Source organism: Petaurus breviceps, unplaced genomic scaffold, assembly GCF_028583685.1.
Source record: "Petaurus breviceps papuanus isolate PSGF00001 unplaced genomic scaffold, PetGlider_PUasm1.0 108, whole genome shotgun sequence".
Lineage (NCBI taxonomy): Eukaryota > Metazoa > Chordata > Mammalia > Diprotodontia > Petauridae > Petaurus > Petaurus breviceps.
Window position 1 is genome coordinate 2,445,076 of NW_027185593.1, and position 26,562 is coordinate 2,471,637.

A 26,562-nucleotide genomic window follows, 5' to 3' on the forward strand; every position below is an offset into this window, starting at 1 on the left:
ACCACATTAGCCATGTACAAAACATTACTTCTCTGGCTAGAGGTAAGCAACATATTTCGTCTTCGGTCTTCTGGACTTGGGGATTATTATTACATTGATCCAAGTTAGAAAGTCTTTCGGATTTGTTTTTCTCTATGGTGCTAGCGTGATTGTCACTGAACAAATCGTTCTCCTAAATATGCTCACTTAGCACAGTATCAGTTCATAAAATTCTTCCCATTTTCCTCTGAAAATGTCCATTTTATCATTTCATTGACATAATTCTACTACATTCATATGCCATAATTTGTTTGGCCATTACCCAATAGAAGGGAATTTTCTTAGTTTTCAATTTGGGGTTATTATGGAAAGAACTATAAATATTTTTGGACACTTAGGTCCTTCTAATATTTCATTAGTCTCTTTGGGGTATAGGCCTAGTAGTGGTATCGCTGTATCAAAGGATCCATATAGTTTGGCAACTATCTGGGTATAGCTCCAAATTGCTTTCCAGAAACGTACCAATTCATAGCTCTAACAGTGAGTTAATATGCCTATTTTCCCAAAGCCCCTCCAAAATTTGTCATTTTCCATTTTTGTCCATTTTTGCCAATCTGATAGATATAAAGGGGAACCTCAGAGTTGCTTTAACTTGCATTTCTCTAGTTAGTGATTTGGAGTATTTTTTTTCACATGGCTATAGATAGCATGGATTTCTTCCCTTGAGAATTAATTACCTTTTCATATCTTTTGACCTCTCATCAATTGTTAAATAGCTCTTGTTTCTATAAATTTGAATTGGCTTTTTATATATCTTGGAAATGAGATCTTTATCAAAGAAACTTGTAAAGATTTTTTCCCAGTTAACTGTTTCTCTTCTAATTATAGCTACATTGCACTTGTGCAAAAAAAATTTAATTTTGTGTAATAAAAATTTTCCATTTTATCTTCTTTCCCTTCCAGTTTTGGATGTATTAGGTTTGTGCAAAAACTTTAATTTCATATAATCAGAATTATTCATTTTACTTTCTATGATCCTTTTTTGTCATAAACTCTTCTTCTATCAATAGATCTGAAAAGTAATTTCTTTCTTGCTCATCTAATTTCCTTATAGCATCACCTTTTATGTTTAAGTCATGTATCCATTTGGAATGTTTCTTGATATATGATGGAAGATGCAGGTCTTTACCTATTTTGTGCCAAACTGTTTTCTAGATTTCCCTGCAGTTCTTATCAAATAGTGAATAGGGTCTTTTGGGTTTATCTTTGTGTTTGTTTGCTTTTGCACCATTGTTGCAAATCAAAACAGCTCTGAGATTTTGCCTCAAACCTTGCAAATCTGCAAAGACAAATCAAGTCAAATGCTCAACAAGCATTTCATGTATTAAACACTTAGTATGTGCCAGACACTGCATTAGGCACTGGGATTACAAATACAAGCAAAAAATAAAAAAAAGACAGTCCAAGTAGCTTAATTCTTTTTTTTTTTTTACTTCATGAAAACTGACCAACATGTCAGGTTTTTTTTTTAATTTATTTTATATTTTTCTCCCCATTTTTCCCCTATCCACCACCCCAAAATAGCGATCCCACTGGATATCCCCTCCTCCAATCTGCTCTCTCCCATATCTTCTCCCATACCCCCTCCAACTTTCCAGTAGGGCATGGTGGATCTCTATGCCCCAGTGCCTGTATATCTTATTTCCCAGTTACATGTAAAATAATATTAATAACAGTATAATATATATATATATATATATATATATATATATTTGCTCTTTTTTTTGGAGGGCAATTGGGATTAAGTGATTTGCCCAAGGTCACACGGCTAGGTTTTCTGTGTATGTGTGTGTTAAGTGTCTGAGGCCAGATCCGAACCCAGGTCCTCCTGACTCCAGGGGTGGTACTCTATTCACTGTACCACCTAGCCACCCCTATAATATATATTTTTAAACATTTGATTTTAAAACTTTGAATTCCAGATTCATTCCCTTCCTCCCTTGTCACCCACCCTTACTGGGAAGATAAGCAATTCAATATAGGTTGTACATGTGTAGCTATGGAAAACATTTCCATAGTGGATATATTGTGAAAGACGGACTATATTTCCCTCCCTCCTATCCCACCTCCCACTTGTTCTATTCTCTACTTTGATCCTGTCCCTTTTCAAAAGTGGGTGTTTCCAACTTCCCTCCCCCCCAGCCTGCCCTCCCTTCCATCATCCCCCCTCTCATCCCTTTCCCCCCTACTCCCCTGTAGGGTGAGATATCCTATTTAGTGTGTATGTCATTCCCTTCCCAAGCCAAATTCAATGAGAATAGGGTTGACCCATTCCCTTTTGCCTTCCTGTTCTTCCCCTCCATTGTAACCATTTCCCCTTACCTCTTCTATATGAGATAGTTTACCCTATTCTGTCTCTCCCCATCTCCTCTCATTATATTCCTTTCTCACCTCTTAATTTCACCTTTTAAGTATCATCCCTTCCTATTCAATTGGTCCTGTGCCCTCTATCTATGTATACCTGTACATATATATACACACATTCCATATGTATTCATACGCCCTCCTATATAGCCATATATATGTATGTATGTATGTATATATGTTATACACATACACACATTTCTATTCCCTTCAACTATTCTCATACTGAGAAAAGTTTCATCAGTTACAATTATTGTTTTTCCACATAGGAATGTTAATAGTTCAACTTTGATAAGTTCTTTATAATTTCTTTTCCCTGTTTAGCTTCTCATGCTTCTCTTGCTTCTTGTATCTGAATGTCAAATATTCTATTCAACTCTGGTTTTTTCATCAAGAATGCTTGAAAGTCCTCTATTCCACTGAATGACCATATTTTCCCCTGAAACATGATACTCAGTTTTGCTGGGTAGGTGATTCTTGGTTTTAATCCCAGCTCCTTTTAGCTCCAGAATTCATATTCCAAGCCCTTTTATCCCTCAGTGCAGAAGCTGACAGATCCTGGGTTATCCTGATTGTGTTTCCACAATATTCAAATTGTTTCTTCCTGGCTGCTTATAATATTCTCTCCTTAATCTGGGAATTCTGAAACCTGGCTATAATATTCCCAGTTTTCTTTTTGGGATCTTTTTCAGGAGGTGATTGGTGGATTCTTTCAATCTCTATTTTGCCCTCTGGTTCTAAAACCTCAGGGCAATTTTCCTTGAGAATTTCTTGAAGTATGATTTCTAGGTTCTTTTTTTGATCATGGCTTTCAGGTAGTCCAATAATTTTTAAATTATCTCTCCTGGATCTATTTTCCAGGTCAGTGGTTTTCCCAATGAGATATTTCACATTGTCTTCTATTTTTTCATTTGTTTGGATCTGTTTAACAGCATCTTGATTTCTTATAAAGTCATTAGCTTCCATTTGCTCTAATCTAATTCTGAAGCAATGATTCTCTTCAGTGAACTTTTGAGATTCTTTTTCCATCTGGCAAATTCAGCTTTTTAAGGTATTCTTTTCCTCATTGGCTTTTTGAGCCTCTTTTGCCATTTGAGTTAGTCTGTTTTTTAAGGTGTTATTTTCTTCAGTGAGGTTATTGACTCTCATAATTTTCTTGCATCATTCACATTTCTCTTCCCAATTTTTCCTCCACTTCTCTTATTAGGTTTTTAAAATCCTTCTTAAGGTCCTCTATGGCCTGTAACCAGCTCATATTTTGCTTGGAAGCTTTTGATGCAGGAGTTCTGACTTTGCTGTCTTCCTCCTGTTCCATGCTTTGATCCTTTTTGTCCCCAAAATAGGAGTGTAAAGTTGGATTGCTCTGCTTGCTTTGCTTTCTTTGCCTGCTCATGTTGCCACTCAATTACTTGACTTTTGAGCTTTTTGCCACAATAGGACTCTGCTATCAGACAGGGGAGCTTTGTCCCAAATGCTGGGGTTTTCTCAGCTGTCAAAGGTATTAGTTGGGTGCCCTCTCCGAAGCCTCCACATGCTCTGGCAAGCTGATCACGCACCTCAGGACCTCCACCCTAGACTGCAATCCAGATCCAAGAAGGTTAAAGCAAGAGTGATTACTCCTCAGATTGGTCACTCAGTCCCCCTACATTCTGCAAGCTAGGAACTAAAGCTGCCACGTGGTGGTGGCTGCACAGCCAAGGCACTTCAGTGGCTTCTCCCTCCAGCAGATAAAGGCTGTATCACATTCCCAAACTACTGGATCCCAAAGTCCACACTGCACTGACCTCTCACTTTGTCCTTAGTATCTATAGGTTGATAATTCTGGAAACCGCCACAGCTGCTGGTGATCTGAAGTCACTCCAGCCGGTGACTGGCTGTGGCCGCTCTGAGGCTAAGACCTCTGGCTGGAGCAGGTCTGGGCTCTGCTCCCAGAGCGCTGCGCTGGCCAATTCCTGCTGGCCTGCCGGGCTGTCCTCATCAGGAGGCTAGCTTCTCTGTGTCATTTTGTGGATTCTGTAGCTCCAGAGTTTGTTCAGAGTCACCTTTTACATGAATTGGAGGAGGTGGAAGCCGGAACCCCGAGGAGGTCCTGTTTCTACTCCGCCATCTTGACTGTGCCCCCCCAAGCTTAATTCTTTAAAAAAAGCTTACTTTCTTCTCTTTTTTTAAAGCTTACTTTCTTTTTCTTTATTAAGAAGTTTAATAAAGTAAGACAACACAAGTTAAATTTAATGCATGTCAAAATTCAATTGATGCAAGTTAGTTGTTCAGTCATGTCTGACTCTTTGTGACCCATGAGTTTTAATAAGCTGTTATTTAATTGCTCTGTCCTTGTCTATTGTGGGTGGATATGACATGCCACTGCCCACCATCTCTTAACAGCTGTTCTGTTAATTTTTTTATAAAGACCCCTTAACAAAATGGAAAAAGAAAGAATACTTCAGAAGGAAACCCTGCCAGCACACACACACACACACACACACACACACACACACACACACACACACACACACAAAGGTGCTTATAATTACATTAGAAAAAAAATTGATATAACTGAATGGTATGAATGTTGTCAGGCAGCTAGGTGGCACAGTGCAGTGCAGGGCCTAAGGTCAGGAAGACTCATTTTCCTGAGTTCAAATGCAGCTTCAGGTGCTAGTTGTGTGATCCTAGGCAGGTCACTTAATCCTGTTTGCCTCAGGTTCCTCATTTGTCAAATGAGTTGGAGAAGGAAATGGTAAACCACTCCAAATCTTTGCCAAGAAAACCCCAAATGGGGTCATGAAGTCTGACATGACTGAATAATAACAAACAATAACAAAAATGAATGTTGTCATAGTAACTCTAAAATAGGATGAGATACCTGAATGCCAGACTCTATGGTACAAAATATTATAAAATATGTAAGTGAAATAAAAGAAAATGACAAAGTTGTAATCATTTTTTTGTGTGTGGCTTGCAAACAACTACAAGGAATAGAAGGGTTACAGTGAGAAATGGAGTATTTTTTAGCTATATGGTTCAAAGATTACAAATGAAAACACATCCCTCTTAGAAAAGCAGACATTCATACAAAAGCTTCAAGTTTATTTAAAACAGTGAAAGATAATGTACATGAAATGGATGGTGGGGGATAAAAAACTTTTGAAATTGGTTCAATTTGCTTTAAAATGAAATTTTAATGAATTTGTTTCAATTGCTTTAAAAATCAAGTTTAGTTGCATAATGTTAAAATTACCAGAGCTAACCAGTACAGATTAGGGTGTGGTGGGTAAATAACTTAATGTTTTGAGGAAAGTAATTGAATAAAGTGGATACATTGATCAACAAATTTGTAATGCTAATGAAACAGGCTTATTCTTATAAAAGGATGCCTTCTAGAACTTCCATTTCTAAGAAAGGAAAAACTCAACCTGGATTTAAAGTGTCTAATGATTACCTAACACTTTTATTGGGAGGTAATGCAGAAGGGAATTTTAAATTAAAACCAATGCTTGTTTATCAGTCTCTAAATCCTTGGGCTCTGAGAGGCTACAACCATTGATTGTTTCCAGTTCTTTGGCAGTCAAAAAAGATAGCATTAGTAACTAAAGCTGTTTTCAAGTGATTCTAGGTCTGCTGTTGACAAAATAGATATGTTTTTTGGTGAATTTTTCATAACCAACAGACTGTTTTTTTTTTTAATTCAATTTTTCATTTTTTCATTTTACTGGGTTGTTTAATCCATTCACATTTAAATTTATGAAAGTTAGGTTTGTATTTTCTTCCATTTGGCTCTAATAGTTTTCTTTTCTTCCTAAATTAGAATTTTCCAAAAATTCCTCTTCCTATGTAAGAATAATATTTTGTCTCTTTGGTTATTTTTGCTTCATTTACTTTAAGGCAACCTTACTCTCCCCAGCTCTCTTCTCACAACCTTCAAACCCTCTTCCTTCCCATTTGCCACCCTTTTTCCTAGTTCTGGAATTTTGTTGACCTTATTAATTCCTCTCTTTCTTTCTTTTATTCAGTTATCTAATTCTTCCCATCCTTTTTCCCCCTTCTGATTGAATAGTCAAGGAAAACCCTCCTTCCTCTCCCCTTCAACTTGTTTTTTCCATTTTTTGCACTTTTTTATAAAACAGATTCTTCCCTTATTCTCATTATTTTTCTTCTCTTTCTGTCTATTCTAGACTTTTATTCCTTGATTCATGGCTCTTATAGTTATTTATTCCTCCTATATTCCTTATGAAATTAAAGCTTCTAAGGTACTTTTTTTAGTTTCTTCAAAACAGTTTCTATGTTACTGCTTCACAGCCCCTTTTTTTCCTGTGATACTTCACTCTTAGGAATAGCAATTCCTGGAGGAGATGGAATAGATGGAAGTATTGCCCCATGGTAGAAACTTTCATTTGTTCCTGATTGTGTAGTTCATTCCTATGCCCTCCCACCCTTCTGGATATCAGTTACCCTCAGGAGCTCTGATTCCCCTTCTTCTGAGGCAGGATGCTATATATGGAGATACATGTTATTCAGTCATCTCAATCATGTCCAAGTCTTTGTGACCCCATTTGGTGTTTTCTTGGGAAAGATGCTGGAATGGTTTGTCATTTCCTTCTCAAACTCATTTTACAGATAAGGAAACTGAGGCAAACAAAATGTTTTCCCAGGGTCACACAGCTAGTATGTGTCTGAGGCTGGATTTGAACTTAGGTCTTCCTGATTCCAAACCCAGCACTCTATCCACTGAGACACCTAGCTTTGGAGACAAATTCTATCAAGGGGAGTGGTCTGTTTAAGTATCAACTTCCTACAAATTATATGCACTGTGAGGTCCCCATCTCGTACTACAGAATCTCCCTCTCCCTCCATGGGACATTCTTCACTGGGACCCCCTTCCCATTCAAAATTCCCTCTTTACTTTCTCCTTTTTCCAATCCACTTTTTGCCACTCCATCTATTTTCCTGCAGGCTATCTTTTCTGAGAGACTGTAGGAGTCATTTTCCCTTCATTGGTTTTTTTTCACTTTCAGTTTTATTGATTTTTTAACATTACTTACACTTACAGATTACTCCCACTTCCTGAGAAGTCTTTTGTATCAAAGTAAAATAGTTAGGTAAAACTAAAAATACAGTGACCTCATTTCAAAGTTCATGCAATATACCACATTTTTAATACCCTATTTCTTTTTTTCTCTTCCTCCAACCTAGCCCCCACCCTATTCAAGAAAAAAAAAGGAACTTCTTAAAACAAATATGTATTGTCAAGCAAAAAAAAAAAAATCCCCCAATGCCTGTACACAAAACTGAATACTGTATGTCTTATTCAGATTATTATTATTGCCTCTAGGATCAAATACAAAATGCTTTGTTTGGCATTCAAAGCCTTTCATGAACTAGCTCCCTCTGACCTTTCTGGCCTTCTTACATCTTACTTCCTAGTAAATACTCTTCAATCCAGTGAGGCTGGTTTCCTGGCTGTCACCCTAAATAGGACATTACACCTAAGATTCCTTCCTCTGTTCTGACCACTGACCTCCCTGGCTTCCTTTATGTCACAACTAAGATCCCATTTTTTACTGGAAGCCTTCCCTAACCCTTCTTAATTCCAGTGCCTCCCCGCTGTTAATTATTCCCTATTTATCCTGAATACAGCTTGTTTTGTATGTATTTGTTTGAATCCCATCTTACCCATTGGATTGTTAGCTCCTTGGGGGCAGGGACTGTCTTTGTTTTTTGTATTTGTACTCCCAGCACTTAGCACAGTGCTTGGAACATAGTAGGCACTTAATACATGTTTATCGATTCACTTTGATCTCTTTTGGGTTGTTTGTCCCTTATTTTCAAAGAGGACCAATGACATCATGGGGTGATGTCTTGACTTACACATGAATTGAAGGAAGCAGAGTTGAACAAAATCATCAGCCTTACTCTCTCTTCCAGGGTAATCAAAGTCCAGTGGCAAGACAAAAGTCTGGACGACTGGCAATGGCCCAGGATACAATGGATGACTTTGGTGTCTTCAGCATCTGGCCAAGCTCTTAAGTGCCCCACAGCACCTATTTCAGCCACCTTCATGGCCATTGGGACAATTGTTCTCATTGCCCATTCTGCCAACAGAAGTCTTCACATGGTGTAGTAGACATCCCCTAACTCACCCATGAGTCTGAGGTCTGTGGTTACCCTCAACCTAGTTTAGCCTATCTGCTGAGATGATTTTACTGGGGTATATAGCCACTGTACACACTACAGCTTCTTGTGGATAGGCCTAGGAGTGGTATGAATAGGTTGAAGGGCACACACTGTTCATTAACTTTCTATGTATAATTCCAAACTGATTTCTGGAATGGCTGTACCCATTCACAGATGCACCAGTAATGCATGTGGGGGGAAAAGGGCTTATTTTCCCACAATCCTTCCAACATTTATGATTTCCTATTTTTGTCATCTTTGCTATTCTGATGGATGAGGTGGAATCTCAGATTGCTTTAATAGGCATTTCTCTAATTAGTCATTTGGAGCATTTTTTTCATATGGCTACAGATAGCCTTGGTTTCTTCCCTTGAAAACTGTCCCTTCATTGTTTACCCTTTGAGGGTATATCACATATTCTCCTTTGGCTTTTTCTTCTCCCTTGCCTTTTTATGCACCCTCTCATTCTATGGTCTAGGCCCACAAAAAACAATTCATTTGTAGGCAGCTAAGAGGAGCGGTGGATTGAGGGCTGGGCTGAAGTCAGGAAAACTTGAGCTCAAATCTGGCCTCAGACACTAGCTGTGTGACCCTGGGCAAGTCACTTAACTGCTCTCTGCCTCAGTTTCCTCATCTATAGAATATCAGTAATAGTACCTACCTCTCAAAACTGGTAGTGAGGATTAAATATTTGTAAAGTGCTTAGTACAGTACTTGGCACATAATTGTTATTTAGTCGTGTCTGCTTCTTCATGGCCCCATTTGGGGTTCTCTTGGCAAAGATACCAGTGGTTTGTCACTTCCTTCTCTAGCTAATTTTATAGATAAGGAAACTGAGGCAGAGTGAAGTGACTTGTCCAGAGCCATATAGCTAGTAAGTGTCTGAGGCTAGATTTGAACTCAGGTCTTTCTGACTTCAGGTGCAGTGCTTTATCTACTGAGACACCTGGCTGCCTTATTTCCTTCCTTGTAGGCAGGCTGTTGTGAGATTTGGTCCTTGTTGTTTCAGGCTTGTTCCTCCACTCACTTTCACTCTTGTCTCCTTTTCAAAATCTTCATGATCCCTGTTTTTATTTTGTTGTTGTTTTTAACCTCATAGGCATTTTTCTTTTTTAGTTTTTTTTCCTTTTATTCTAGGATAATTTATTTTATTACTTGTTGGGTTTTTTTGCTTTTTTTTGGAGGGCAATTGGGGTTAAGTGACTTGCCCAAGGTCACACAGCTGTGTGTGTGTGTGTGTGTGTGTGTGTGTGTGTGTGTGTGTGTGTTAAGTTTCTTAGGCTGGATCCGAACCCAGGTTCTCCTGACTTCAGAGCCGGTGCTCTATTCACTGCACCACCTAGCCGCCCCTTATTTTATTACTTGTGACTTTCTTGGTTGCTATATTTGTTTACTTTTCCTTTATTTCTGTTGTTTGGGGTACTTCCAAAGCAAATGACATGTCTGTGTTTGGTTTTCTCCAGCAGAAATGCCTTAAATGCCTCTCTTTTGTTGAATATCTTTTTCCTTATTTGCTTTCTTCTTTTTTTTTTTTTTTGGTGAGACTTGCCCAGGGTCACACAGCTATTAAGTGTCTAAGGCTAGATTTGAACTCAGATCCTCCTGACTCCAGGGCTGGCACTCTATCCATTGTGCCACCCAACTTCCCCAAATATCTTTTTCATTGATGATTAGGCTTAGGTTTTCAGGGCATGTCATCTTAGGTTGCATTTTGAGCTCCATTGTGCTTTGAGCACATTATTTCATTCCCTTCTGTGGCTACTGATAGGTACAGAATAGTCTTGTGATGTTCTAATTTCCCTTCCTTTAATTTGAAGGTCTTTCTCCTGGTCACTTGCAGAGCTTGTTACTAGGTGTTGAAATTATTAAACTGAACCACTATATGTCTTGGAGTTTGAAGTATAGGGTTTGGTTTTGTCTTTTTTCTGGAGGGAATCTGGATAGTCTTTGAATGGGCACTTCTGTGTGTGTTCAGAAGTTCTGAGTAGTTTTCTTGTATTATTTCTTGCATTAAGTGTTTGGATATTTTGATTTGTCATATTCTTTGGGAAGACCTGTTATCCTTTACTTTTCTCTATGCATCCTGTCTTCAAAATCATTATATTTTGCTGGTATGATCATATTTTCTTTTAATATTATTGCTTTTTTGCTTCCCTTCTTCTTCGATTGTTTTTTCACTTCTGTGTATTTGCATTCCCAGTCAGTCATTCTCTTGTTTCTTTGTTGATATTTGCCACCATGGATTCAAGTTTTTCTATTCTGTCAATTATTTCTATTGTGAAGCCTATAAATTCTATTTATTTTTCTCTTGAACCACTTGGGCACATTGGGTTGTGGTTCCATGCTTTCTTGAGAATCCACAGGGTCCTTGCCTCATAAGGTATTGATTCATTTCCCTTTTGTCTTGCTTATTCAGAAATGTTTGAAATTCTTTAGATGATCTAGAGTTCATATTCCCTTTTGTTATATCTTCCCTGTTGGTTCATTTGTTTGTGTTCAAGGTTTTTAACTAAATTTTCTTCCTCCTGAGATCTTCGGTAATTTCAGGGTTTTTTTGCCCTTACATTCCCCTATTAATCATTGTTATGACTTTTCCTTTGGTAGCAGTTTTCCCAAGGATGGGACCTCAAAGCTTTCTCAGCCTCTACCACACTGAAGAAGTCATTTTTTACTGCCTCGGTCTGTACTCCATCATTTCTGGGGGATGAGACCTGGCCTTAGCTGAATTTAGGCATTGTGGAATCTCATAAAGACATGCTGTCACCCTAAATTCCCTCTGTTTCTTAGTTCTCTGGTAGAGCACTACTGTAGCATAGCAGGAATACTGTTCCCCTAGGCAGAGTAAGCTTTCTCCTATCCTATATTTCTACCTCTGCTGCACTCTACTGTGGGAGGAGGGGGAAAAGAGAGGAGTATAGTTGGGTTCTAATGCAAGCTGCTGGTCCATGCCAGAGTATGGGGGCTGGTAGGAAAGGGGTGCTGAGTACATCAGGGATCAGCCTTTGTTCTTAGTTCATCAAGTTGTTACTTGGTGTCTTAGATCATGGAGAAAGCTGAAATAGTTTTACCTCTTGAACAAATTCTTATCTTGCAGATGTCTGAAAGGTCATGAGGATAAGAGAAAATGTCTAATCTTCCATCTTGTTGGACACATGACTCAGAGATGTCCCCTAACTTCCTTGCTTATCTTTTGGTTAGATTTGCCTAGATCTGAATACTGAGAACTCCCACCATTATAATTTTACTATTTCCCTCTCCAATTTAATCTCGTTTCCTTTTTCAACAGGATTATTAGACTAGTCAATCATGGGAATGGCATCAACATAGCATATGAGTTTCAATAAATCATTCAATATTCTAATGCTTGCCTTGTAGAAAAGATAGGCTAACTGCATAATACAGCTGGATGGATTTAAAACTGACTTGGTGACCTAATAAAAAAAGCCATCATTAAAGGAATGTCACTCTGGAGGAAGAGCTATAGTAGGGTGATCCTAAGGATCTGTCCTTGGGGTTCTTCCATTTGGCTCAAGCCTAACAAGTAATTGCTGAATGAAAGTATGACCCACCCTCTAATCCCATTATCCAGTAGAACTGTACCTAAAAGCAGTGATTTTCCAAGCTGGCCAGCCAAAGATGGGACTGATATAAAGCCCAAGGACTGAAGTTTTCATGCATAGACTAAGTAGGACAAAGGAGAGTGGCAAGGTTCACCTTAGTTCTTTCTCCTGTAACCTCCCCATCAGGCCAGTTGAATGGTGTACTTGGTAGAATATTGAGCCTGCTATTAGGAAGACCTAAGTTCAGTCAGCCTAAGACATTTATTGTCTATGTGACTCAAGTTACTTCACCTGTTTGCCTCAGTTTCCTCAACTGTAAAATGGGGGTAATAATAGCACCTACCTCTTGGGGTTGTTGTGAGGATCAAATAAGAGAATACTGGAAAGGCACTTAGCACAGTGCCTAGCACATAGTAGGTACTATATAAATGCTTATTCAAAGGGACTCATGAAAGAGCCCCTAAGGATCAGAAAGGAAAAAAAAGGCCAAGACGAAGGTGCAGAGGCCACTGACTTGTACAACTCTGTTTCCCTCTCTGGGCCTCAGTTATAGTAGAAAGTTCTGACAAAAGGACAAGAAAACTATGAACCATTCCAGTATCTTTGCCGAGAAAACATCATGGGCAGTACTAAAATGATAAAAGAGATGACACTGGAAGATGAGCCACTCAGGTCATGTCACTGGGGAAGAGAGGAGGCTAACTACAAGGAGCTCCTGAAAGAATGAAGCAGCTGGGCCAAAGCTGAAAGGAAGCTCAGCTGCAGATGTATCGGGTGATGAAAGGAAAGTCTGATGCTGTAAAGATGAATATTGCACAAGTACCTGGAAAGTAAAATCTATGAACCAAGGTAAGCTGTATGTGGTCAAACGGGAAATGGGAAGTTTAAAAACATCAACATCTTGGGTGTCAGTGGACTAAAATGGATGGGAATGGGTGAATTTGATTCAGGTGACCACTATATACACTACTGTGGGCAAGAATCCCTTAGAGGATCTCATAGTCAATAGAAGAGTGAAAAGAACAGGACTGTAGTATAATCTAAAAAATGACAGAATGGAATATGTTCGAATCCAAGGGGAACCATTCAGCATCACAGTAATACAAGTCTATGATCCAACCACTGATGCTGAAGAGGCCAAAGTTTCTCAATTCTATGGAGACCTATAACATTCTCTAGAAATAGCACCTAAAAAAAGATATCACTTTCATCATAGGGGAATAGAATGATAAAGTAGGAAGTCAAAAAATCATTGGAATAACAGGCAAGTTTGGCCTTGGAGTACAAAATGAAGCAGGGCAGAAATTCATTAAGAGTTTTGTCAAGATAATTCACTGGTCATAGAAAACACTCTTTAAAATTTTTTTATTAACTTATTTATTTTTAGTTTTCAACATTCCCTTCCATAATATTTTGAGTTCTAGGGAGTAGAAGGAGGACCTCTGATTGGCTCCGGCTTCCATCTTCCCCAATCAATGTAAAAAGGGGACTCTGAACAAACTTTGGAGCTGCAGAACCCACAAAATGACACAGAGAAGCTAACCTCCTGCTGAGGACAGCCCTGCAGGCCGGCAGGAATCAGCCAGCACAGCGCTCTGGGAGCCAAGCCCAGGCCCACGTGAGCTAGAGGTTTTAGCCCCAGGGCAGGTCTAACCAGCCCCCTGCCAGAAGGACTCCAGATCAGCAGCAGCTGTGGCAATCCAGAATTATCGACACATAGATGCAAAGGACAAAGTGAGAGGTCAGTGCAGTCTGGACTTTGGGACCCAGTAAGCGGGGGTGCATCAGCTTTTGCTCCCAGGGCGAGAAGCCGCTGAGATGCCCAGCACAGCCAGCCAGCACCATGTGGCAGCTTCAGCTCCTGGCCTGCAGAGTATAGGGGGACCAAGAAACCAGTGTGAGGGGTAATCGCTCTTGCTTTAACCTGCTTGGATATGGATTGAAGTCTGGGGTGGAGGTCCTGGGGTGTGTGACCAGCTTGCCAGAGCGTGTGGAGGCCTCAGAGAGGGCACCCATCTAATACCTCCAGCAGCTGAGAAAACCCCAGTGTTTGGGACGAAAGCTCCCCTGTCTGGTGGCAGAGTCCTACTGTGGCAAAAAGCCCAGAGGTCAAGTGACTGAGGGGCGACATGACCAGGCAAAGGAAACAAAGCAGACAGAAGATTCCAACATTAGACTCCTATTTTGGGGACAAAAAGGAGCAAAGCATGGAAGAGGAGGAAGACAGTGAAGTCAGAACTCCACCAAACGTTTCAAAGGAATATATGAGCTGGTTACAGGCCATAGAGGACCTTAAGAAGCAGATAAGAGAAGTGGAGGAAAAATTGGGAAGAGAAATGAGAATGATGCAAGAAAATTATGAAATAAGAGTCAACAGCCTGACTGAGGAAAATAACACCTTAAAAAATAGACTAACTCAAATGGCAAAAGAGGCTCAAAAAGGCAATGAGGAGAAGAATGCTTTAAAAAGCTGAATTTGCCAGATGGAAAAAGAATCTCAAAAGCTCACTGAGGAAAATCATTGCTTCAGAATTAGATTAGAGCAAATGGAAGCTAATGACTTTATGAGAAATCAAGATGCTGTTAAACAGATCCAAACAAATGAAAGAATACAAAGCAATGTGAAATATCTCATGGGAAAAACCACTGACCTGGAAAATAGATACAGGAGAGAGAATTTAAAAATTATTGGACTACCTGAAAGCCATGATCAAAGTAAGAACCTAGAAATCATCCTCCAAGATGTTCTTAAAGAAAACTGCCCTGATGTTTTAGAACCAGAGGGCAAAAATAGAGGTTGAAAGAATCCACCGATCTCCTGAAAAAGATCCCAAAAAGAAAACTCCTAAGAATATTATACCAGGTTCTGGAATTCCCAGATTAAGGAGAGAATATTACAAGCAGCCAGGAAGAAACAATTTGAATATTGTGGAAACACAATCAGGATAACTCAGGATCTGGCAGCTTCTACACTGAGGGATCGAAGGGCTTAGAATATGATATTCCGGAGGTCAAAGGAGCTGGGATTAAAACCAAGAGTCACCTACCCAGCAAAACTGAGTATCATGTTTCAGGGGAAAATATGGTCATTCAGTGGAATAGAGGACTTTCAAGCATTCTTGATGAAAAAACCAGAGTTAAATAGAATATTTGACATTCAGATACAAGAAGAAAGAGAAGCATGAGAAGCTAAACAGGGAAAAGAAATGATAAAGAACTTATCAAAGTTGAACTATTAACATTCCTATGTGGAAAAACAATAATTGTAACTGATGAAACTTTTCTCAGTATGAAAATAGTTGAAGTGAATAGAAATATATATATGTGTGTATATATGAGGGTATATGAATACATAAGTGAATGTGTGTATATATGTTTACAGGTATACATAGATAGAGGGCACAGGACCAACTTAATAGGAGGGGATGATACTTAAAAGGTGAAATTAAGAGGTGAGATAGGAATATAATGAGAGGAGATGGGGAGAGACAGAATGGGGTAAACTATCTTATATAGAAGAGGCAAGGGAAAATGGTTACAATGGAGGGGAAGAATAGGAAGGCAAAAGGGAATCGATCAACCTTATTCTCATTGAATTTGGCTTGGGGAGGAAATGAAATACACACTAAATAGGGTATCTCACCCTACAGGAGAGTAGGGGGGAAGGGGATGAGAGGGGGGATGATGGAAGGGAAGGCAGGTTGGGGGGGAGGGAAGTTGGAAGCACCCACTTTTGAAAAGGGACAGGATCAAAGTAGAGAATAGAACAAGTGGGAAGTGGGACTGGAGGGAGGGAAATATAGTCAGTCTTTTACAATATATCTTCTATGTTATTGTTTTGCATTAGCTACATATGTACAACCTATACTGAACTGCTTATATTCCCAGTAAGGGAGGAAGGGAATGAATCTGGAAATCAAAGTTTTAAAATCAAATGTTTAAAAAAAAAATATATATATATATACTATTATTCATACTATTTTACATGTAATTGGGAAATAAGATATACAGGCACTGGGGCATAGAGATCCACCATGCCCTACTGGAAAAGTCAAAAGGAGTATGGGAGAAAATATGGGAGAGGGCAGATTGGAGGAGGGGATATCCTGTGGGACTGCTATTTTGGGGCGGTGGGTAGGGGGAAAACGTGGAGAAAGTTTGTAACTCAAAATATGGCAGAAATGAAGGATGTAAATCAGAAGTTAATAAAGCATTTGAAAAAATGAAGAAAAAAAGAAAAGAAAATAGAAAATAAAAAAAAGATTTTGAGATCTAAATTTTCTCCTCCCTCCCTCCCTAAGATGGTGTGCAGTCTAACATAGGCTCTACATATACATTCTTATTAAACATATTTTCACATTAGTTATGCTGTAACAAAGAATTAGAACCAATGAGAGGAACCACAAGAAAGAAGAAACAAACAAACAAAAAAGAAAGTGCAAATAGTATGCTTCCATCTGCATTCAGATTCCACAGTTCTTTTTCTGGATGTGGATAGCATTTTCTATCATGAGTCTTTTGGAATTGTCTGAGATCCTTGCATTGCTGAGAAGAGATAAGTCTATCAAAGTTAGCCATTGCAGTGTTGCTGTTACTGTGTATAATGTTCTCCTGGTTCTGTTTACTTCACTCAGCATCACCAAACATTCTTTTTCTTTTTTTTTTTTTAAGCAATTGGGTTTAAGTAACTTGCTCAAGGTTACATGGCCAGTTATTTCTGGGTGTGGTGCTAAGTATCTGAGTCCGGATTTGATCCCCAAGTCATCCCAACACTGGAGCCGGTGATCTTACTCACTGAGCCACCTGGCCGCCCCTAAACATTCTTTTTCAACAACCCAAAAGGCAACTCTATACATGGACATGGTCCATATCAAAATCGGACTGATTATATTTTTTGCAACCAAAGGTGGGAAAGCTCTATACAGTCAGTTAAAACAAGAATTGTAGTTGACTGTGGCTCAGATGATGAATTTCTTACTGAAAAATTTAGAATTAAATTGAAGAAATTAGGGAAAGTCATCAAACCATAATAAGTATGTCCTAAACAATATTTCTTATGAATATGAAGTGGAGGTTGTGAATAATAATCTAAGGGATTAAAACTGGTAGATTGTCTGAAGAACTATGGCAGAGCTTTGCAATACTGTACGGAAGCCAACAGCAAAAACATCCCAAAGAAAAAGAGCGAGGAAGCGAAATGCTGTCTGATGAAGCTTTACAATCAGTTGAGGAAAGGAAAGGGAAAGATGTATTCAAGTGAATTCAGAATTCCAGAAAACAGCAAGGAGAATTGAGAAGTTTTTCTTAAATGAGCAATGCAAAGAAATAGATGAAAACAGTAGTAGGGGAAAGACAAAAGATCTCTTCAAGAAAATTAGAGCCATCAAGGGCACATTTCATGCAAAAATTGGTGTAATAAAAGACAAAAATGGTAGAAGAACTTAAAAGAAGAGATTAAGAGGGGGTGACCAGAACATACAAAAGAATTATATAAGATCATGACATCACTGATAATCATTATGGTGTGGTTACTGATCTGGAGTCAGAAATCCTGGAGAATGAAGTCAATTGGGTCTTAGGAAGCATTGCTAATAATAAGGCTAATGGAGGTGTTGGAATTCAAGCTGATTTATTTAAAACCCTAAAAGATGATGCCTCACTCAATATGCCAGAAAATTTAACATGGTCACTGGATTGGAAAAGATCAGTTTACATCCCAGTCCTAAAGGGTAGCATCAAAGAATGTTCACAATTACTGAACAATTGTGTTTATTTCACACACTAGCAAGGTTATGCTTAAAGATTCTGCAAGACAAGTTTCAGCAACATGTGAACTAAAAATAACCAGAAGTGCATGCTGGTTTTTGAAGAAGTAAGGGAACCAGAGACCAAATTGCCAACATTTGCTGGATTACGGAGAAAGCAAGGGAGTTCCAGAAAAAAACATCTACTTGTTTTATTGGCTACACTAAAGTCTTGATTTTGTGGATGATAACAAAATGTGCCAAATGCTCAAAGAGATAGGAGTACTAGATCATCTTACTTATCTCCTGAGGAACCTGTATGAGGGTCAAGTAGCAACAGACCCAAACATGGAGCAACTGATTGGTTTAAAATTGGGGAAGGAATACAACAAGGTTGTATATTGTCACCTCATTTATTTAACTTATATGCAGAGTCTATCATGTGAAATTTGAGGTTGGATGAATCAAAAGCTGGAACTAATCTCAATAGATGATACCATTCTGATGGCGGAAAGTGAAGAGGAATTAAGAAGCCTCTTGATGGGGGTGAAAGAAGAGAATGTAAAAGCTGGCTTGAAGCTTAACATTAAAAAAAAAAGGCAATTTCATGGCAACCAGTCCCATCATTTTCAGGCAAACAGAGAAAGAAGAAATGGAAGCAGTGTCAGATTTTATATTCTTGGGCTCAGAGATCACTGCACACAGCAACTGCAGCCCTGAAATTAAAAGACACTTGCTTCTTGGAAGGAAAACTATGGAAAATATGTACAGCATACAAAAAGCAGAGGTATCACCTTGTCAACAGAGGTCTATATAATCAGAGCTATGGTTTTTCCAGTAGCAACATATGGCTGTGAGAATTAAACCATAAGGAAAGCTGAGTGTTGTGGAAGCTATCTTTCAAATTGTGCTGGAGAAGACTTCCAAGAGTCCCTTGGACAGCAAGGAGATTAAATCAGTCAAGAAATTAATTCGGACTATTCACTGGAAGGTCAAATATTGAAGCTGAAGTTTAAATACTTTGACCACATAATGAGAAGACAGGACTCACTGGAAAAGAACCCTGATGTTGGAAAAGATTGAAGCCAAAAGAAGACAGCAGAGGATTAGATGGATAGATGGCATCATAGAAGCAATGAACATGAGCTTAGACAGACATCAGAGACAGTGAAGGATATTACAACCTGGCGTGCTATGGTCTAAGAGTTCATGAAGAATTGGACAAGACTGAATGACCGAACAACAAACAACAAAAGGACTTTTAAGGGGCAGAGGTGAGGGAGTACATTTCAGATGTGGAGAACAGCAAGCCCAGCTTGGGTCTGGTGCATAAAGCAAGAGATCTGAGGGGGTAGAATATGAAGTAAACCTGGAGAGGAAGGTTAGAGCCAAATTATGAATGGATTTAATACCAAACAAGAGTTTGTATTTGAATCCAGAGGCAATGTGGAACTATTGGAATTTACTTAATATGGGGAGTGAGCAGAACTTGAGGCTGTGTGGAGGATGAGTGAAAGGTGAGAGTGGAAGCAGGAAAAGCATATTACAATAGTCCAGGTAAGAGATGATGACCTAAAACAGAGCAGTGCTGGGTGACTAGGAAGGGGATAGATTTGAGATGTGAAGGTTGAATCTGGACTTGGGACACGGAACCAGAACTGCCTCACCACATGGGCTCAAGGTTTCCTCTATCCTATATCCCAGTCATTTACAAGCTGACTGCACCGGCTCACACATGGGTGGGAACTGAGTTGGACCAAAGTAACGTTTCAGTGTTTGTATCAAATGCTCTTTATAACCCCGCATCTCACTCGTGTGTTTATCGTCACTGATCCTCCTGAAGACATCATTACCCCCTTTTACAAAGGAGAAAACTGAGGATGGAAAGTGACTTGCCCCAAAGCAGAGCAAGTCTGTGGCAGAGCGAGGTCTTGAACTCAGATGTTCTACATCCTTGCCAAGGCTCTCTCCTCTGGGTCCTGCTTTAAGAGTTACAGCACCAGAAAATGTTCCAGTCAGATTCCCATTCACTGCTCAGGTCAGAGGGCTGGTTTTACAGCTCTCATTTATTCAGTCTTTGTCTACATTACCTAATTTGATTCCCACAACAACCCTACCAAGGTAGGTATTATTATCTCCATTTTACAGATACTTTTTTAAAAAATGCTATTTTATTTTCCAATAACATGTAAAGACAATTTTTAACATTTAAAAAAATTTTTGAATTCCAAATTGTTCTCCCTTCCTTCCTCCCCGTCCCCTCTTCCCTAAAATGGTAAGCAATTTTATATAGGTTATACATATGCAATCATGTCCATTTTACAGATAAAGGGAGTTTCAAAATTCAGTAACCTGCCCAAGATCATACGGCTAGTAAATGTCTGAGGCAGGATTTAAACCCAGATCTTTTTGACTCCAAGTCCAATCCTCTTTCCACCATAGCATGTGGACCCCAAAGTCATGGCAGCACCAAACACTGTCATTTTAATTTCCACTAAACTCCAATACCAAACTAATACTAAGAGTCTTATCTTGTTCATGCTTCAATTATGCCTAACAGGAAAAATTTTGTCTCAGAGTGGTTGGACAGATCTAATGCAAAAATGAATCATCTAAAAAGTCACAAAAAACATTGGCTTCATAATTATATCATCACATTAGGGTCCGTAAAAGTGACTGACATACCAAAAAGCATTGGGGATCGTACTGGCCTAGATGACTTGTGAACCTGGTTGGCATCATACCCTGCAGAATGAGAGGAAGTGTGTATGATAGGGTGGCTACGTGGCACAGAAACAGATACAATGGCAGACCAAGACTGGAGTCAGGAAGACCTGAGTTGAAACCCAGCCTCAGATACCTACTAGCTATGTAACCCTGGGCAAGTCACTTACCCTTGCTGGCCTCAGTTTCCTTATCTGTAAAATGAGTTAGAGAAAGAAATGGCGAACTATTCTAGTACCTTTGCCAAGAAAACCCCAAAGTGGGCTCACAAAGAATGGACATAACTGAAACAACTGAACCGCCGCCACTACAAAGTATACAACAGAGAAACAGTGCTGGGAGTAAAAGGCCTTGGGCTTGAAGCCCATTTCCAATAACTACTAGCCAGGTGACCCTAGAAATAAAGAATTTTTTTGAGGGATTACAAATATTCAGACTTTATTATAAATAAAAATACTGTTTTATACATAAAAACGCCGTGTTGCATTTTGTTCACCTCCCCAGACAGCAAAAATTAAAGCAAGAAGATCTAGTGAAGGCACATAAAAAAGGCCGCAGTGGAGATCAAAAAGGAGCAAATTTTGGGCAGAAAACAGCCGTGTTCATACATTCTCTATGACAGCCAAGTTATCAGTGTCAATATAATGAATATTTCTAAGGTGATTTCACCAGTTCCAGACTACTGCATAAGTGATACTCCTAAAGCACAAGTCATTATCACACTGGACCTTCTTGCCCAGGAAACTTCAGTGGTTCCTGTTGTCTCCAGAACAAAGGCCAAGTTCAGTGGACGTGGCATTTAGTCTGCCTCCAGCCTCACTTTGACTGGTCGACTCTCTGTATTAGGCATTTCATCTTTGGCCTGCAAGCTTCAGATGCTGTTCCCCAGGCCCAGAGGGCCCACTCCTCTGCCTTTTGGAATCCCCAGCTCCCTTCTCCTCAGGTGCCACATCTCAGCCAATGCCCTTCCTAATCCTCATCCCAAATTGCTTTGTGTAAATGTTTGTACCTGCTTCTTGGTGGACAGATTTCTGCCAGTGGAATGTAATCTTTTGAAACTTTCATTTTTGTATCCCGCTCCCCCATCCAGGCCCTTTCTCACTGCCTGCAGCTACATGGCACAGTGGACAGAGCTCAGCCTAGAGTCAGGAAGACCGACACTTACTAGCTGTGTGACCTGGACGAGTCATTTAATCTCTCTCTGCTAGTTTTCTTATCTGTAAAATGGGAATAAAAGCACCTCCTTCCCAGGGTTGTTGTGAGACTCAAATGGAATATCTGTAAACGTACTTAATAGATCCTTGTTTCTTTCCTTCCTAAGTTGAATATAATGAATGAGGGCAATAATCCTTCACTAGCCCAGCTCACAAGGCTGCAGTGAAGACAGTGCTGTTTGTCCTTAAAGTTCCCCAGAAACGCAAGCATTTTTTTTTTTTGGTTTTGTCTTTTCCTTTGTGCCTTGGTGGTGGTGTGGCGCCCTGCCCTCCCCGCCCAGCAAGCTGACAGGTTACCAGCCCATCCTAATGAAGAAATCACAGCAAACAAGGGGTTTTGTGAATAAGCTCAGCACCTTTTATTAAAAAATAATAATAGTTACAAAAAAGAAATTAACAGTTACAATATCTCTATGTACAGTCCCTAACGCTATCCAGCGTTTAGGACTCTCTCCTGTGGGTGCCTGATGCATCACAGAGGCTAGGGCACCAAAGTCATGCTTGGGAGGGCCCCTCCTTGGTGACTACCCATTCTGATGTCAGTGGTCTCTGGGCATCCTGGCACACTGAGGCCTCCAAAATATCCCAATTTAATATCCAACTAGGAGAGAGGAAGGATAAGATTTAGAGCTAGAAAGTAAAGTATCTAGTTCAAATCCCTCGTTTCACAAATTGGGAAACTGAGGCCCCGGGAGAGTAAAGATGGGGAGGACACAAGTGGAGGGGGGTTGTTTGGAGGGGAGAAGCCTGGAAAAACTTTGAAAGGTAAATGCTTCAAAGAATTCTCAAAGGAGAAGGGGCCAGATACACTGGGCCCATTCATAAAGGAGAAATAGTCAGCCAGGAAGGCTCTTGAGAAAGTGGGGCACTTGAAAAAGGAAGAGAAAGACTATTTTCTTTCTCCATTAGCGGTCCACTAGCAGCAATGGGCCCAGCCCCGAACTGGCAGAGCCCTTTGGGGCTAAGGTTTCTTCTCTGAGAAGAGAGGGACCTGCTAAACTCCTCAACTGGCCACCAGCTGAAATCCAGGAGCCAAGCATCAACTGCTAATGACCTGCTCCCCTTTTCTCCAGCTGTTTTTGCCTCTGAAGAAGGCAGGCAGGGAATGGGGGCTCACTGTCCAGCACCGTCTCAGCTGGCTGCCCCTGCTCTCCCATCTGAAGCAGCTGAGGACCTCCTCCACAGGGCCAGCTAATGATTTCTCCCAGGGGGCCAAGCTTTATGGGGAAGGTGTCCTTCTCCCCAGGGGAGTCACAGGCTTAAGCCAATGGCCAATTCAACATTCCTCCAGAAGGCATTGAACCCCAGGGGAGGAGGGCACATCTTCTTCCTTTCCTCACTTGAATGGACCCAAGTGGTTTTTGTGGGCCCATGCCACCCAAACCAACCCTTTAAAGTAGGGAGATAAGGTTCTTTACTGTGTGCCCTGGAGGCCTCTGACAGAGACTACCCTGCAGAACACTGAGGCCCCAAGTGACCAGCTGGAGACCTGGGCTGACAGTGAATCAAGAAAAGTCTACTTAAGCCTCCTGGGAAAGAAAGCCAGAGAAGAGCTGGTTCTTTAATGCTCCCAGGAGGCCAGCCCCTATAGGCCACCACTTCCTTGAGGGTTTAACAGCTCCAAGTACCAATTTGGTTCCCAATAGTCGTGGAAAAGAGGGACTCAGTAGTTCCACAGAGATTACAAGGATTTTATTGTTGACCTTCTTTCTTGCTCCAACCCCCATTTCCTTTAAAGGGAGGCTAAAAGTTTGGCCACAAGATAATGGTGGGTCTTTTGGCCACGGTCAGCAAGGAAGACCATCTACATCCACTGAAGTGTGGAGGCAGCACTCATACTTAAGAAGAAATCAAAAGCCCCTGAAACGAGAAAATGCAGGGGGCTAGATTTAAAAAAAAATTCCATCTCCTATTCTTCTCAAACAGCATGGCCTCCTTACAGTGGTCTTAGCCACTGGAGAGGCTTAGAAATACAGGGGCATAGATCCCCTGCTGTCCAAAAACCCAACATATAAAATCCCACCAGGCTGTAATTCACAAAGTAGGCAGCAGACCTCACTGGATATAACCTGAAGATTCAAAGCCATGACATTTTCAGGTCAAGTCCTGCCCACCCACCCCCACCCAAAAGGCCACCAGGGCATGTGCTCACAGCAGGAGGTTGGCAGCTACTACTCCCCCTACTTTTTTTTTTTTAAAGAACTGGTATCAGAGATACAGAACAGTCACTGGGGAAAACAGATTCAGGGCAGAGGAAGTGGCATGGTGGGAGCTGAAGGAGGAGGGTATCTGATTTTCCCTAAAAAAATAAAATAAATTTGAGATAGCAGCCTCCTCAATGAAGAGCCTCCATCTCCTCCTCACCCACACTAAGTCTCAGCACATCAGACAGCCAGTCTCGGACAAACACCCCTCCAGATAACTCAAGTCAATGGAAAAGCAGGATCAGATTTACAGAGTTTTACTGAGAGGGCAAACAGTCATTTTCACACATGGTACGGAATGATGCCTGCATCCATCTCTCCTCCTGGGGAGAGGAAGCAATTGAATAAAGGATCAGTAAAAGCCTCTAGCATCACAGGTGTCATGCTGGAAGGAAGTGCATGGACACCTCTGGTCCAGAATGTAGTGGCTTTTGTCAAGAACAACACTGGGCCAAGGGCCTTGCTGGGCAGAGCCCAAAAGAGAAAGAGTGAACTGAGCCCCTCAGGCCAGCCAGTGCCCACAGGGCTCCATCTGGTCCTCCATGCCCCCACCAAGCTGTGTCACACTGAGAAATGGGCCATGGCCAATCTCCTGGAACATGTGGATCCTATCCGGTTTTTTCCCTTAAAAAACAAAAACAAAAAACCACGCACAAAACCTCAGGAGCCCTGCACTGCTCCCATGAATAAGCCAGGCTGAGGAACTTGGTTATTAACATTAAGGCAAAAGAGGGTTCTTCTTATCTCAGTGCTGGAAGGGGAGCACATGACTGAACCCCAGGACCTTCTCCCATGACAAAGGGTCCCTAGCCATGGAAGCCATTAGAAAGTTGACTCCATGTGATTCTAACCTGATCAGTCACCAATGACATCTGTACAAAAGCTGAAATCTATACAAACATTTATTTTGTTCCAGCTGAGAGGGAAGGAGAAGAAAACTAGGCAGTGGAGAACAGTACCTATGCAGCCTTGCACAAATTTCCTTAATAAAAACAAACCCCATAAATTCAGTGGAAATAAGAAAAAAAGTTACAAAAGAACAGGCCGATGTTTTCATGTCACTGATTCTAGCGCCACAACCAGACGCTGATGTTCAGGGAAAGGGCCAAGGATGCTACCCCAGGCCACTATCATTGGCTGAGCAAACTGAAGCTGTGTCTAGGACTCCTGGGGTGCTCCCAGAGCTCAGGTTGGGAATGCCTAGATCACAGTTGGTTCATCTCCACGAAGACACAGAAGGGGAAAAAGCCCCAGCGTAGAGGCCAAAGTACCAGAATGCGCCAAGACATGCTGTTCAATCCCCCTCCACGGGAGGTGACGCTTTCTCTCCAAGAGGAACAAACCAGGGGAAGGGGGCAAGATACAAAACCCAGAATGAGGCTGAAGTCCCTATGCATGTGACAGGAAATGAGGGCTACTGGGGAAGATGGGATGTGGCATGCTCAGAAGTTCCATACCAGCCAGGGGCTTAGGCCTTCCTTGGGATTCCAGCAGTGCAACCTGTCCCAGGAGGGGACGAACGTGTTTAAGACACCAGTGGCTTCTTTCCCCCAAGGACAGTGGCTAGGGGGTAGCATCATGGAGAGCTGCCTCACTCGATGTTGGCTTCAAGGGAATGTGACCTGTGCCCTCTAGGAAACGTCATCCTGCTGGTATCCTGCTCTTTCCCTCAGGAGCTGGACAGGGCCCTGTCAGATTCTCTTCCAACCATTCACCAGCCCCAAGGGTGGTGCAGCACCAGATCCTTGCAGCGGCAGGCAGGCAGGCAGACAGATGCTGTGCAATTCTTCAGGTTTAAATTAAAAATGATAAAAATAATAATAAAAAATAATAACCCTAATTCACCCCTCCTAAATAAACCCAGTAACTATACATACCCTCCCCTGCCCACCCAACCCACCCTCCCTTTAACATCATGTAAAAAGAAACAGTACTTTGCAGACCTGATCAAACTGCCTCTGGGGCAGAGAATTAGGACCTAGTTCTGGGTGTGCAGCTCAACATGACCTCGTGGGACCGGAAAGGCAAGAATCAGAAATGCTCATCTGATGGAGACAAGAGGTACAGGAGCCGGGGAGCCCCTTGTGCTGAGCTGGCACAAGTCTCTAGATTCCACAAGCACCCCAAAGTGCAAGACACGCCAGGGTAAAGCATGCTGCTGGGCTGGGGCTAAGGAGGAGCAGGGGCAGGGAGGAAAGGAGGGAGGGGCTCTGGTGGGGGTGGGCAGGGGAGGCTCTTGTTGTTTGCAAGGTGAACAGTGTTAACTCTGAGGATTTATTGCACTGCTTTGGAGGAAGTGAGGGGACTGGGGTGGTGATGGAGGGGATGGAGATGGAGCGGATAAAGGAGGAAGGGAAAGGGAGGGGAGGAGAGAGGGGTCATCGCTTGACTTTTGAGTCTTCTTTGATTTTCCAAATCATCAGTTCCATGCAAGAACTGGCGTCTTCACTTGAATCATGGCCTTCCACTATGGGGAGAGAGGGGAGAGGAAGGTCAGTGAATACCAAAGCCCACGAAAGCAAACACAGTTGGAGCATCAGAG

At 41.0% G+C, this 26,562-nt stretch overlaps 1 protein-coding gene across 2 annotated transcripts in view; it reads right to left on the reverse strand.

Moving 5' to 3' along the window:
• Positions 1–22,151: 22,151 nt before the first annotated feature.
• REXO1 (RNA exonuclease 1 homolog) overlaps positions 22,152–26,562 on the reverse strand; it is a 120,946-nt gene continuing 116,535 nt past the window's right edge. The window contains exons 16-17 of one of the 2 annotated variants that reach the window (XR_011165082.1): positions 25,964–26,487; positions 22,152–25,806 (exon numbers count right to left, since the gene is read on the reverse strand). Coding sequence is in view for 1 of the 2 variants with exons in the window: in XM_069071157.1 (XP_068927258.1) it covers positions 26,399–26,487 (89 nt within the window). In the remaining variant the exon portion in view is untranslated. Of the gene's footprint in view, positions 26,488–26,562 lie in introns of both variants that reach the window. The other variant, XM_069071157.1, reaches the window with a different exon arrangement.